This window comes from Lepisosteus platostomus, chromosome 7 (genome assembly GCF_059453375.1).
Source record: "Lepisosteus platostomus isolate fLepPlt1 chromosome 7, fLepPlt1.hap1, whole genome shotgun sequence".
Taxonomy (NCBI): Eukaryota; Metazoa; Chordata; class Actinopteri; order Semionotiformes; family Lepisosteidae; genus Lepisosteus; species Lepisosteus platostomus.
This window is the reverse complement of record NC_142617.1, coordinates 36308385-36322999: the sequence shown is the minus strand read 5'-3', so window position 1 is coordinate 36322999 and position 14615 is coordinate 36308385. Positions and strand designations below refer to the sequence as shown.

General features: G+C 36.7%; 1 protein-coding gene across 1 annotated transcript; it reads left to right on the top strand.

Annotated features, from left to right (window-relative positions):
- The first annotated feature begins 3195 nt into the window (after positions 1-3195).
- Positions 3196-10432, top strand: tshba (thyroid stimulating hormone subunit beta a). The gene is made up of 4 exons (XM_088641955.1): positions 3196-3344; positions 3443-3559; positions 7965-8127; positions 9804-10432. Exons 3-4 carry the CDS (start codon positions 7966-7968, stop codon positions 10077-10079), a joined length of 438 nt encoding a protein of 145 aa, XP_088498081.1. The 5' UTR covers positions 3196-3344; positions 3443-3559; position 7965; the 3' UTR covers positions 10080-10432.
- The last annotated feature ends 4183 nt before the right edge of the window (positions 10433-14615 follow it).

Genomic DNA, 14615 nt, shown 5'->3' with positions numbered 1-14615 from the left:
TGTCATCATAGCTATAAAAATGGGTTTAATGCTTCAATATACAGTAACAGTTATGAGAGAACAGTGCAATAAACAAGTACCTTCTTAGCATTACAAACATTATACAATATAAAAAAGCTAAAATTTAACTTGCGGGGACAGCTATATCTGCCACTTAACAGATTATTTTATTTTAAAAATGTTCTGAAAGATCAAACTGAAATAAAGCCAAGTATTTAAACATGCTTGAGAAAAAGCCCCTGCTATGACTGTACATGAAATGCTGTTCAATAAAGCATAGTGTTGAATTTAATTTTGATTAAAAATCTTCACTTTAAAAATGTGTACACTGTTTATCATTTCTAGTTATAAAATGGGACATTATTCCAAGACTACAGGTCTAACTGAGGCTTCTGCATCATGGCAATATTTCCTCTTGTCCTACATATCAAACCTAAACAGTGGTTTGAGAATTGAACATATATTCCAGGATAAATTAGAAATATTATCATGGCTATCTGAAAATTAAACCCATGACAAAGATGAAGAAATCATTTTATGAGTGAATAAGGTATAATAAGAGGCACTAGACATGGAGAGGGAATGACATAGTTAAAATGTAATCTCTTAACATTGGGGGTAGGAACTCCAAATAGAATCCATGACACTGACATGTCTGTGACACAAAGTCAAAACCCTCCAGTAAAAAGCCCTCCAACATCCAATTCAAAACATCAGACTAAAACAAATCCCCCAGGGAAACTTTCAAGTGAGCAATTTGACTACGACACTCAAGGACATTAACTTTCTTATTCTTAACATAATGCTGTCACTACCATGCTTACAGTAGGGAAAGTGTTGACTGGGTGATATGCTGTTTAGTTTGCACTAGATATAATATTTTGCTTGGAGACCAAAATGTTCCAGCCTTGTTTCGTCTAACAACAAAACAAATGTTGCCATTTTTTTTCAGTGTCACGTTATCAAATGTTTTGCTGCAAACGTCATCCAGGATTTGGCTGTTATTTTTTCCTGCAATGGCTTCCTTCTTGCCACTCTGCCATATACTGTATAGAAGGGACTGGAGTCATAGACATTTTCTCTCATCTTAGCCATTGAACTCTGTATTTTTTCAAAGTCACTATTAGCTTCACATTGGTATCCTTAACTAGTTTTATCCTTGCCTGGCTCCTCATTTTCCAGGCACGGACTGGTCTAGGCAGTCTCTAAAGGGTACAATACACATTCCACTTCTCAATGATCAGCCTCGCCAACCTCTTTTTTGACATTTTTTGACATTTTTTATACCCTTCCCTTGGTTTGAGCCAGTCTTTAACTTTACCCCTGATTTGTTTTTAAAACACCTTAGACTCTCTGCTTTGACTCATTAACTGCTTGAGCAATTAATGGAACAGCAGGGGATACTTGCAAAAACTGAAAAGAAGGAGGTGAGTTTCACTGGAAAAAGAAAAAAAAGTTACTGAAAGGTACTCATGCAGTACAGCATGAGCATCTGGAATGTAAAATTACTGAGCTGCAAGATAGATCCCACATCATTAATATTTCGACTGTATATCCAAAAAAGTCTCATGATTACCTGAAAAAGCTCAATTTGGGGAAAAGGGATGCCTGGAAAAAGCAATCCCTTTGTGGTTCCTCACATGGTACAGCAGAACTAGGGCATGGAGAGGACACAAAGAATATATGGAGTTGTTCTTCTGAAGGTCAGGACATGGCCTGAATATTTATTTTCAAATAGCTTTGGGACACTGTGATAGATGGTCCATCAAAACACTGATGTAACATTTGGACTCCCACTGGAGGCTGCTGTAGATATGGATTCCAAAGACTCAATAAATAGTTTCACCTGTGGACATTATTAGTATTTTTACCTGCTGTTGAAAGACAATGGGCAATCTGTGCCCCATTTGCTCAACTGAGGGATCAGTGCAACATTTTTACCTGGATTATAGCCCAATAACTGCTCAGCAGAGATGTGTCTTTGCAGGAAGGAGGAAATTGCTTAGAGGAGGGGGTCGGGGGAGTCCAAGCTTTTCTATTGTACCTTGCAGGGCTCAAAGTCCTCTATGTTGGCAGATAGCACCTGTTAACTCTGGTGCAAGAAGCTGAGGACGTTATTAGAGCTGAAAGACTAACAGTGGTGTTCTCTGAGGTATTCCTTTGTTATGTTTGTTGTGGTTGTGCATGTGGGTAAAGTCAGAGCAAGGAACACCTTTTTCTCATGTGCCTCATTCCCTTATTGAGACCAACTTGTGATTGTATTTGGTGGTGAAACGTTTTTGGCAATTCTGATTAGGACCTGAGATCTTTGTCGCTTAATCTTTTTTTCTGTGTGTTATCTAGAGAGGTACGTGTCATCTTTGCATTTGTTCTCATACTGTCCAGGTAAAGTTAAAACCTTCAATTGCATTAACAAAGCTAACACTATGGATGTCTTCAAAATCAGCATCCAAATAGGAAACAAAGAATGCAAAAGGAAAGGACCTTAAATAATGGATTGTGTAAGTCTACAAGAAGCTACCCAGTCAACTGTCAAAGATGGAACGATCACGTCTTTTAGGAAACAGCGAGGTGATTTTCTCAGATTAATTGTTTATTCCGTATCGAAGGAGCTAGAGGAAAATGAATAGTTTCCTCTCATTTGCAAACTTTCTTATAAACTTTCTAATGACTTTCTTATGAACAAACCTGTTTGATAGATTTAAATGATGATGCTAGTAATAAAGTATTCATGGAGCACTACATGGCAATGATAATAAGAACAGAAAATCTGTATGAATCCTTATCCTATTTTATACACCTACCAGATTTTTAAACATTGAACACAAATGTAAAAATCCAACAAATATAATTATTTTTCTTGACTTTTGAGGAGGAAGAACACCATTCTATTTTGTTTTCCTTTACATTTGATTCAGTGCATATACTGTACTGTAGCCATTAATACTAACAACTGTGTTAGTATACTGGTACTGAGAAGGATAAATTGAGCCCATTTTGTCATCTGACATGCAGAAGAGACAGGTTCCTGCTGATAACCACCTGTTGGTCCGAAATTGATCTGATCCCTACCATTGTTGATTAAAACAGAGCCCCGAAACATCTGTCCTGACTTTGGAATTGATTTTGTATCCTTGTAGGAAACCAAGCCTCTCTATACCTTTCAATAGAGGCCTGCAACTTGTTTTATAGATATCAGTTTATCCATATAGAACAGAAGTTCTACTTCCCCCCTATCTATGATGAGATAGGGAGGTACTGGGATCAAGAGGATTAGTCTACTTGTATAAATAGACCTAAGGCTGCAGTCTCCACAGCCATACCAGTACCCAGACTGGACTGAGGTAAGTGATTACATACTTTACAAGATCTATTTTGTCACCTGTTGCTGTTCAGTCTTCATGTAGTGGTGTGACTTAATTTCTCTCTCTCTCTTCTTTAGCTTCAAGGCACCCAGGTGCTGTAGACTAAGACACTACAACAGGCTTGTATATTGCATTCATCCTTCAACCATTGGAAGAATTTTATTTACTGATTTTTCTTCATTCTGCAGGAAAGGGTAACTATCAATGTGAATAATTTTATTGCACAAAATACAAAGGTATCAGACAACAAAATGAAGATAATGTATATTATTGTAAGCAAGCTTATTTATTAAGAGCCTTGATGTAGGGGTTAATCAGCAATCAGGGTTTTATTTAACTAGGAGTTGGCTGTAATTTAGAATAGTTGCCATTTCTTACACACTACAGAATTCCTTTATATAGTATCTTAATTCTCTCTTAAAAATAACAAACACCAGAAAAGGGATTATGACCTTTCAGTCAAATACAAAAGAAGCTAATCTACTCTGAGAAAAAAAAAAAGAATCTTCATTAAAATGAGGAGCAAGGCCAAGAATCATAATCTTTACACATTGTTGCTAAAATGGCGCTAAAAATGGCCCTTAGCACAACCTTTCTATTCTTAAATTGCCTCCCCCCATTGGGGATGACTTGGGAAAGCCCTGCAGGCTTTCACTGGGTACTTCAATGCCCCACAGCCCAAAGACATATTGTCTAAATTCAATGATCTCTTTAAATTGTCTCCCATATGTCTGCAACTCTGCACTGGATTAAGCAGTTATTGAAAATGGCAGAATGGATTATTAGGCTTTTAAGGATCTTAAGTACCAGGCTGGATCCTGCTATATCAGACTCTTGGTGTTCTATTTAGGATATGTTAATTAAACCAATTATTCATGTTGCTCTTCTCTTAACGTTTTTAAAGCTACAGTATAGTCTGTGAGGTACTGCAACCAAAATTAAACACAATATTTTAAAAGACCTACAGTACTAGTGCGATGAAAAGCTTGAGCACACATGCCTTGGATTTCAATTCCACACTTTTTTATTAGATACTCAGACAGTGAGTAAGACAGATTGGTTTTTAATGCTTCCCCAAGTTGGTGTGATTGGGCCATCCTGCAGTATATTAGAATCTATTTTTGATATAGACCAAGAAGAACAGTGGGCTTACAATGGACCCCTGCCATACACAACTGTTGACATTTTCTCAATTGGAAGTGATGGCTCTTAAGGAAGCAATGTTTCCTGCTGACCAGTTTTCAATCAATGTGCATGTATAACTTTGGTTTCTTTCTTAAGGTCATTCATTTTACAAACAACTTTTTATTTGCTGTTCACTGGAAATCTAAATACATAGCCATATGTCCAGTCTTATCTCCTATTCTTCTTCCTTATTGAGAGAATTCTAGCAAAGTTACAAAGGACATACTGTAACATCAAATAGGAGGCCATTTTTCCCATCTATCCTATTTGATGGTTAAAATCTAATTGGCACAAGGATCTCATCAATCTGTTTCTTGAGTAAAGCCAGAGTAATAACATCAGAAATATGATAGGTGGATGTGTTACAGACTCCCACAACCTTCTGCTTAAAAAAGTGCCTCCTGTTTTCAGTTCTAAATGGAACATTCCCATAGATTCCCCTTGTGTCCACTGGTTCACAGTTTTCCATTTATTCTGAACCATTTCCACTGGGTTGCATACTTACCTTTCCAAGCCTAGACTCTCTTAAAATGCCTTTATTTTTAAAATATATATATTTAAATATATGTTTTTTTCACTACCATTTCCAAACTTTTACTTCTAATCGAAGTTTGGCTGATCTTGTATAGTGCTCTGGCTCTTTTTTGTTCCTCTTTTAATAAATTAGTGTTAAATCTGTAATTCTCAAATTTTAAGTGAGAGATGGAATATCCTAGCTAGGATAAATAACATTCCTCACTTCAATAAGTATTACCTGAAAAACCTGCAGGATCCAGAGATTTGTGTTTTCTCCTGGTGTTTGCATAGGGTTTCTCCAGGTGCTCCAATTTCCTTCCACAGTACAAGCATATACTGGCAGGTTAAATGGCTTCTGGGGAAATTGGCCCCAGTGTGAGTGTTGTGTCTGTGTTTATGTCTATGTGTGTGCCTTGCAATTGACTGGCATCCCATCCAAGGTATATCCTGCCTTGTGCTGGTTGTTTGCTTGGATGGATTAAAAGGAACAGCATATACAATGCAGATGATACACTTTATAAATTTAGTGAAATTCCCTCTTTAACAATAGATATGAAAACAGCATTGGGTCAATAAAGATAATCATAATATATATATAGACTATTACTAAATTACTATTGTCTTCAATGGAATTAGTTTAAAAAAACTGATAGGAAAGTAAGCAGTATTTTTTTCATAATTGTATAAAAAAGGTATCCTCTGTTGTTCAAGGAAGCTGTTGTGCAACAAATATCACATGTCTGATGCTTAACATTTCAGACCTAACACTCATCACTTAGCATTGGTATCACTTAACAAAAATGATTATGAACCAGGCAGTCATTTTTATGCCATAGCCCAGCCTTTGATTTCGCAATGATCTAGCACACAGTAAAAAAGTCATTTATAGTCCCCACCTTTGTCAGTGTATATTTAGGAGTTTATGCTGATTTTACATAAATTAATTTGTTAAAAGGTAATAATGGCTCATAAAACATATAAAGAACACATAGATACACATATAAAAAAATAGAAACCCCAAAGGGATCTGTAGTAGTTCTGGAATGCCAGAAAAAGATTCTGACTACTTTATTGGTATAGTTATTTTAGTATATGGCAAAAAAGGACAGTTTTACAAGTCCAGAAAAAGGTTCACTGTACCATGAAAATAGTGCAATTTCAAAAACAAATGATTCTGTTAAGAAGTGTAACAGAAGCCAGTCTGGGCTCCGGTGAAGCATAGTTTAGGACTCTATGCAGACGGTATAATCTGGATGTAGGTGGAGAAGGACAACAGGGAGAACATGATGAGGATCAGGACGGGATGACCGACAGGGGGGCGTGACGATGGTGATCTGGTGCTCGGGAGGGCGTGGCGCAGGCGAGAAACAGTCCAAGGGGGAAATCTGGGGCGCAGTCAGGACGCCATTCTGAAGCCTATGCTGTCAGGTCTCTCCTGGACCCGCTGGTAGCCGGGCTTCTGGGTGAATGCTGAGCCAGGAATTAGCAGGAACGTCAGGCTTAAATAATAACAGGCAAAACAGGGGGCAGGTGCATGTAATTAACTAAAATACGAAAGGGTCCGAGCACCCTTAAGAGGAGGGATGATGATTGTGACAAGAAGATGCACATGAAATAATATTTCAAAAACTGTAAAAAAGTTGTAAGAACGATCAGAAGAACCGATAACTCAATTTGATATGAGTTAGACCTCATGTGACAGTAGGCACTGCCCCAACCTTCATCATTGGTGATAAAGAGCTGCCTTCCCTGGGTGACATGGCAAGGCACTGGCAAGCCTGAAAATGGAGGTACCCTCAGATCCTTCAGTACCTTCTCAACCTTGAAATGAGACATTAAAGTTATAACTTTAGCTTTCTTAAAACATCAACTTTGTTCATAAAAGTAGATGTGTTAAACCCACGGTCAGGGGAGAAAAAATCTCTTAATTCAAATTTTAAAGCAAATTCTCTTGTCTTCCCTGATCTGCTGCATAGTGAGACTGCTGATGCAGGCATCAGATCACATCAACAGTGCTTGAAGTTGATCTTATCCTGTGTGTGAAGCACATACAGAAAGGTTCCTTTGAAATGGAAAGCACGCTGCCAGCACAGATGGAGCTAGGGCTGAGTAAAGAAGCGTAGAATTAACAAGATTTTGAATTTAAAGATAAAGTTGTTTTGAGTGTATTTTACATTTTGAACTTTTTCATCTGTTTTTATTCTTATTTGTAAATAAAAACACCATTTTGAAGTTCTTCCAGTGCCTGTCACAACCTTCTCTAGGAAATGCACATTTTCTTTACACCAAGCAACACCACACTCTACTGCCTCATTTATCATTTTATTTTCTTGTAAAACTTATTGGTAGGGTGTGATAAATTGTCTAATCTTTGTCTTCATTTCCTGTATATGCTGAAGGTCTATTTCATATGAGATTGTTTTCTGAAGAATTTATTGTACTAAGAGTTTTCTGTTTTTTATGTGACTTGAAAAAGAGAACCCTATCCAAACTTGCTGGTGAAGAAATACCTGAAGTATTGGTCAGAGCCCTTCTTCTGAATCCAAGGTGTGCATCTGAAAAGCTATGTTTTGCTGATGTTTGATAAGCGAGACAAAGCAAAATTCCTGGCACAGCTTTATGGCTTTTTGAGTCAGATGTATAAACAGGAATGGCCTTTCATCCATAAGTATTGCCAATGGAATCACAACAATTTAACTCAGGTTGAGACATTATCTAATCTGTAAATCTTTCTATACATTTTTGTTTCTATTTTATCAGGAGCAAAAAATCAAGGCACTTTAAATCTCACATCACTTCCTGCTGGAAAAGTTAATAAATAATAATCGACATACCATTTAATGTAATCAAGGCCTTTATGGGTGAAGATGACATGACCCAGTTTTTTTTGTGTCTTAGGATGGGTGCTGCTCTGCTGGTGTGTGGTCTGTTGTGCCTGGTGGCCAGTCAGACTCTATCCAAGTGTGCGCCCACCGATTACATGCTGTACGTGGAGAAGTATGGCTGTGCCTACTGTGTGGCCATCAACACTACCATCTGCTCAGGGTTCTGCTATTCGCGGGTGAGATCCTGTAGTCGGTTTGAATGCAATAGACTATGCCAGAAGGGTAGTGTGTACTGTCCCTTTAATTTTACATTTCTAAGTGCAAGTCCTATAACACAGACCCTAGCCATACTTTAGTAAGCAGCCCTGACATCCCGTAAAACTCTGCAGTTACTAAAAAATGTATATAACCCTGCAAGAAGTAAAGCTGTTAGGTAGATTTTACTGAATACCATAATGAATGAACTTTTTTCCAAGAAAAAGCACATTTTGTGAGAATTCCAAATGTCTTGGTCAAAGACAGTGGTGCCACCTACTGGTTCTGACACTGATTCAGCAGGATTTTCCTTACATGTCTCCTGTCCAAGGAAGCCTTGTTTAGCCTTTACGAAGAATATGATGAAACAAGCAAGATACAACAGAATGTTAGAAATGGCAGTCTGTGTTCAGAGACAACAATCTTTATTTCCACCCTAGAGTTCAAAAGAATGACTTTAACCTTGAATACATAGAACAAAATGTGTGTAAAAATAAAATAAATGCAATATCTATAATGGAAAGTGGGAGGTTTATAAAGTGCTTTCTCTATCTGCGTGTTAATGGATACGTCCTTGTGGACCTGTATTTCCCCACAAAGTCAAAAAGTCAGGGGTATGCTGGACAAATAAATCTGAATCTACTGCTTAATAAAGCATCATATAATATTCATCTATCCATTTTCAGAAGCAGTTTATTCATGGTAAAGTTATGCAATCTGGCGTATATCCTAAAAGTGTAGGAGCAAGGTGACAAGTTTGAACCACACACAGGACAGAGTGCCAGTTGATCACAGAACCCTACACACAGGCCAAATAAATTTGGCCAGCTGGATTGTCCAGAAAAAACCCATGAACACAGGAAGAACATGCAAAAAGTGCTGACCACAGTAATACCATGTTATAATTTTCATAACTGATCCAATGATAAACATTACAAATGGCATAGAATTAAAGACAACATTTGATTCCATTTAAATAATCTTGTTTACTGAAATTATACATTTTCTTTTTTTTTGGTATTGGACAGGTACATACTGTACCTAAACTTCAAAAGCTCCTTGCTATGAAATCATAAGCCTTAAAGTTCCATGTATGTTTAATTTGCCCTTAAGGTTTTTTAAATATTGCTTTTGCAACCAACCTCTCTTACAAAGAAGAGATTAGTACCAAGTTACAGTAGTGATTATCATTTTTGTTAACCTGAAGTTTTTTAAAGAAGTTGTCATCGTGATCCCAGCCAGCTGTGACTAGAATCATCTGCACAAAACCTTTATGTCATGTGATACACTGAGAAATTTCCACATAATGCAAGCTGCTGTTGCACAACACATGCACCCTAAGAAGGCCCCACAGCCAAAACGTTGTGTTTTCTTTTTTCTCTTTTCAGCATGGAATAAACCTATTACTTGTTCCTTTGCACACATCTTGTATTACTTTTTTCTGCCTTAAAATGTATTTTAGTTGTGTCACTATATGCAAGACCTGAAAAAAACAGATTTTTTTACTGATAATGACACTGGGCCTTTCAGTCTCAGTAAGTAAATGATGCAGCATGATTTTGCTTGATGACTGCTTGAAGGAGATCACCTTGGCCCCTAGGTGAGGGTTTTGCAGTGCATAGATTGCAAATAATGGTATTTTTCCACTGGCTTTCAGGACACCAATGTGAAGGGCCTGGTTGGGAAGAGCTACTTCCTGCAGAGAAGCTGTACATACCAGGTGCTGGAATACCGCACTGTGTTGCTGCCTGGCTGTCCCCTCCATATCAACCCCCTACTGTCCTACCCCTTGGCGCTTCGTTGCCACTGCAGCAGATGCAACACAGACAACAACGACTGCACCCACAAAGCCTCTGAGACCAATGAGTGCACAAAGCCCATACAGCCTGCTGACTCATACCCTGGCCAGAGCAACTATATACAGCTGGACTAAAGGTGGCAGTGTGGTAAAGTAAGGGATAGAGGGGGGAACCCTGGTTTATCTGGATTAACCTCAGATTTTTTTTAAAGTGCATCTTGTCTTGTCTGCCTGCAGTTTGATCTGTGAATTTGAAACTGTATTAGTTGTGCATAGGTCCTTAAAGACCAAGAGAATCCAAAAGAGTACGGAATGCAAATTCTGCAAGTTTGGGACAAGACTCTTATGTGACTTATCAATTACTAAATATTACTTGATGTTTTACTGAGTTGTGCTGTGTGTAATTGTACATTATATCTGAAATATAATATTTCATCAGTTTCCCTTCGGGATCAATAAAGTTTTATCTATCTATCTAAATCAAATCACTACAGAATATATATATATACAGTATACTGTAGTTACTGTATGTGTCAGTTTTTTGGAAGACAAGACTGTATACTCTTTTTTTGGAGATGTTTTGGAACAGAAGGTCTTAATCGATAAATTTACAGAAAAAGCACAAATATTTTATTTTTTTAATCAGATTTCTAACTTCTTCTTTTCTTACTGCTGCAACCTCTGTTTGAAACCAAGTGCTCAAGTGTTTACAAACACATTCGTTAGATATTTGTCAGGTTAATTTTATCACTACTGTCAAATCCAGGGATATTAGAACCTCAGGAGTATTCTTGGCACTGATATACTCACCATGAGCGTGGTAAAGTAGAGAGTATAAATAGTTGCAACCCCAATAAATGTGTGCTTTAAGTTCACTCTGTAATTGATAACGATATTGTATTGTACATTATATTGTATGGTAAACTATAGGAAAGTGGGCTGTAGAAATATGCTTCCACACTGATATGATATTCCACTTCTAATTATATACAGTAGTCTATTCTGTTCTTCCAGATATGTTTTTCCACGATTTCCAATAGTGAAAGAATGAGGTGATGAATTGAAGTATTTTAAGGATACAGGACCAAATCTAGTAAAATGCCTCTTACCTACTAAAATCTTAACATAATAGTTGTCCTCAAAAGTGCTTACCTGGATTCTGAAGAATTGAAAGCCAAATTGCTTGCTCTAAAATGGAATTTGCACTAATACCTCAATGTTATTTTAGCAGGGTCTTAGATTAAACCACTGCTACAGTCCAGTACCCAGTTTACAGGAAGAACAAAGCCCTTTCTAGGCCAAACCTGCTTTTATCAAGTCACTCACAACTCCTCAAATAGCCAGGAGGGGAAGGGACTACTCCAAATATGCGCTGAGCCAAAGTCACAAGAGTGCGAATAGTAAAAGTTCTGACAGTAATTAAGACACAAGCACATTTAGAACACTTTGTTCACAACCTGTTTCTCTCGACTCATCGCCTCTCTTATTGTTTATTACAAAACTAACTTTACTTCTTCAGAAACAAATATAGGGCAATTCCACACTGAAATTAAATAGGAAGAGCAAAACAAACAACGTAGTAGTACAGCTTAGTCGATGTTACAAGGTAGTGTGTATTTCCTAGAAGGGGAAAAATAATAAAAAGTAATGAAAAGAATTCCCCTTCTCTAGAGGGAAAAACAATCAAACAAAAACTGATTGGAACAGATACTTATACTTGATCTAGGGATATGCTTTTATTCCTTACTGAGAGCCCTGCACTTATAATACAGGTTGAGGAGCCCTAGTTTTAAACTACACCATGATGTTGACATCATGTCTGGTACAGTATATAGCATTGTATTCTCCACAGAGTTTTCGATTAACGAAGAATTTTATTAATTTTATTAATATAATAATAATATTATTTATTATGGCCTCTGCTTCCTTTTTTTAATGATCATATCTGCTTATGTTTTTATGATCAAACCAAATAATGACTTAAGGTCTGAAGAGCTATGTCTCATCATACATAATTGATTCTCCTTTTAGTTTAGCAGCATTAATGTATTCAAATTTGGATTTCAATTGAATACTGGCAGTCACATCCCCATTTTCACTTCAGTCATAAGACCTGACTTGGAAAAGGCATGCATTTTCTAACATGCTAAGGGATGCTTTTATGTGTATTATGATTTATGTTTCATTTAATAATGATATACCTATTTGTAAATTGCATTTCAGTTACTCCACAATTGCATTATACTGGATAGTGAGTCAAGCAAATGTCTACAATGAAAAACACAAACAGAAAATCTAAATTATGGCTTCAGAATTGATGAATAGGCAAATATGAAAGGATATACAAATGTTTAATGACATTAAAAAGAAAGGCACTATTTTACACTATTTGTATTATTAAAAAGCACAGATGTTGTTTTACACAAATATCATATAAAGAGACACATCTACTGTGTATTTTTAAAAACTGGGAGCTTCAGAACATCAGAAGATTAATTTAAATTAGGCATACAGTAGAAAGAATTAAATTGCATATACAGTACATACAGTATGTAGAAATGGCACAATTTTGACTTGTAAACAGAAAGGGCAGATGTATTGAATTGTGAAACTCAAAATCACAATATTCAAAAAAGAAAAATGCAATCATATTACAATGTAATGTGCCTGTTCAGTCTTTCTGACAAAGCATAAGAAGTTTCATTAGGTTAATGGTGTTTTGTAAGAACATGCATTTATTTTGTAAGAGTGGATCGTGGAAATACATTATAGCAAATAGGAGATTATGAACATGGAACATTTCTTGAACTGACCATGCAGTTACTAGTTTTACATTGACTCATACAAGTCACCGTTGTGAAGGCCTTTGTCTCTACTGGAGCTTTTTTTTTAATTCATCTTACATTACTTTAAAAATAAAACTTCTTCCCTTGTAAATGTAAAGCCCATGCAACAAAAAGGTTCTGTGACTCCTGTGAAATGGCACTGCTGACATTCTACTAATGACACAGCTGATAATAATAGAAACTGATTTTGGAAGCATTCAACATCTGTTTATTTCAGTACAATCCCTTTGTCTTGTACTATCTTTCAGTATGAGTATGGTGCAGCTGTCATGATAGAAAATACTAGCAAACCTCAATGCTACTGCTGGTGCTGGTGAATTTATTGACAATGAAATGCTAGGAGTTTATACAGATTGTGAGAAACTACTGTATACAACTGTCATGTTAATATATCTGGAAGAAGTCTTCAAGAGGCTTTAGGATCATTGCAATATGCTAGATGAATCTATAGTAGTCAGTCAGCTCATTCCTTTTTCAACAATAAATGCCATTTGTGATTTAAATAGTTCAGTTACATAACATAATTTTTCATTTTGGTGGTACCTGTATAGAAAAATACTGAATGTTTTACATATCTCTGTCTACCATAGTGCAATGCATGTACTGTACTGTAGGTACAATACTCTCTACGTCAATGGAATGGTTGCTAAGTTACTTATTAGGAATGAAAACAATGAACGAGTTTGACCATATTTGTTCAGATGGGTTGCTAACAAAAGCATTGAAATTACACACTTGCCATGTAAGTCATTTAAAGTAAAACAGTTTGTTTGTAAAATAACACAAGACAGTATTCACCTGTATCAAATTACGTTAACCTTGAGAAATGTTGGTACATGTTAGGTACAAGCTCTCCTTTTATCTGATTTAGTTGTTTTTTTTACCATATACATTCCTAAGTATTTCAAAAGAGTGACATGCTTTGACAAGCAAGGACAGACCACAGGAATAATACAGCTGATTCGATTTTCCATAGTTTTGAGATGAGACAATTGATCATCCTACTACTAATTATAAATCTACCTACAATATGTAGTTACAATGCCCTCATCTAAAAATGTACCAGTGAATAATTCACATTGGTTCCCATCTCAGGCTCCATGTAATCCATTTTTTTTCTTGCAGGGGGGCATTTGTCAGGACACCTTTGAGCCTTTGATTTTGGAGGATCTGAAGTAATTACCATTAACACTGCACAACTCCACCCATTTAGACATTTCTTCAGAGAAAATACCAGCACACACATGTGGTAGACAAACGAATACATCAATGGTTACAAAATGGAGAAAGTGAATAGTTGGTTATTTCCTGGCTTGACACAAAAACGTCATTACAGGAGTTCATGTTAAAGTTAAAAAAAATTACTGGGGCCTTTTCTTTAGGCACCTGCAATGCAGCCTCCAAGGAAATGAAAGTTCGCTGGTAAACGCATAGATGGCCATTAAGGTTTGTGCACAGTCGAATAACAACGTAAACTTTGGTTTATTAGTCACTTGAAAGGGGACAGGGAGGTTTTTCACTTCTTCTACAGCTTGAAAACCGTGTAGTGTTTGGCCAAAATGAGGCTTAAGAAAATTTAAATCACAACAAAAAACAAACGGGACAAGAGCTTAAAAAACGTTTAGCTGCCGCTGATCTACAGTACCGAAAGTACTAATTTCGTACTTGAACTTCTGTAGATAACCCCTCGTGACTGTACGAGTCACACAGCAGGAGTCATGTTCTAGAAATGCCACATCTACTCCATTCATTGAGGAAGCAGATGAGCCGTCTGTTTAGCTCTGGCCAATAGTAGAATACACACTCATGACTTCAGCCTCAGGAT

What these genes read in the sequence shown, in the direction of transcription:
- tshba (XM_088641955.1), top strand. Translation starts at nt 7,966, where the DNA reads ATGGGTGCTGCTCTGCTGGTGTGTGGTCTGTTGTGCCTGGTGGCCAGT. An exon ending in CAGGGTTCTGCTATTCGCGG is followed by an intron (nt 8,128 to 9,803) that starts GTGAGATCCTGT and finishes ACTGGCTTTCAG; the next exon opens with GACACCAATGTGAAGGGCCT.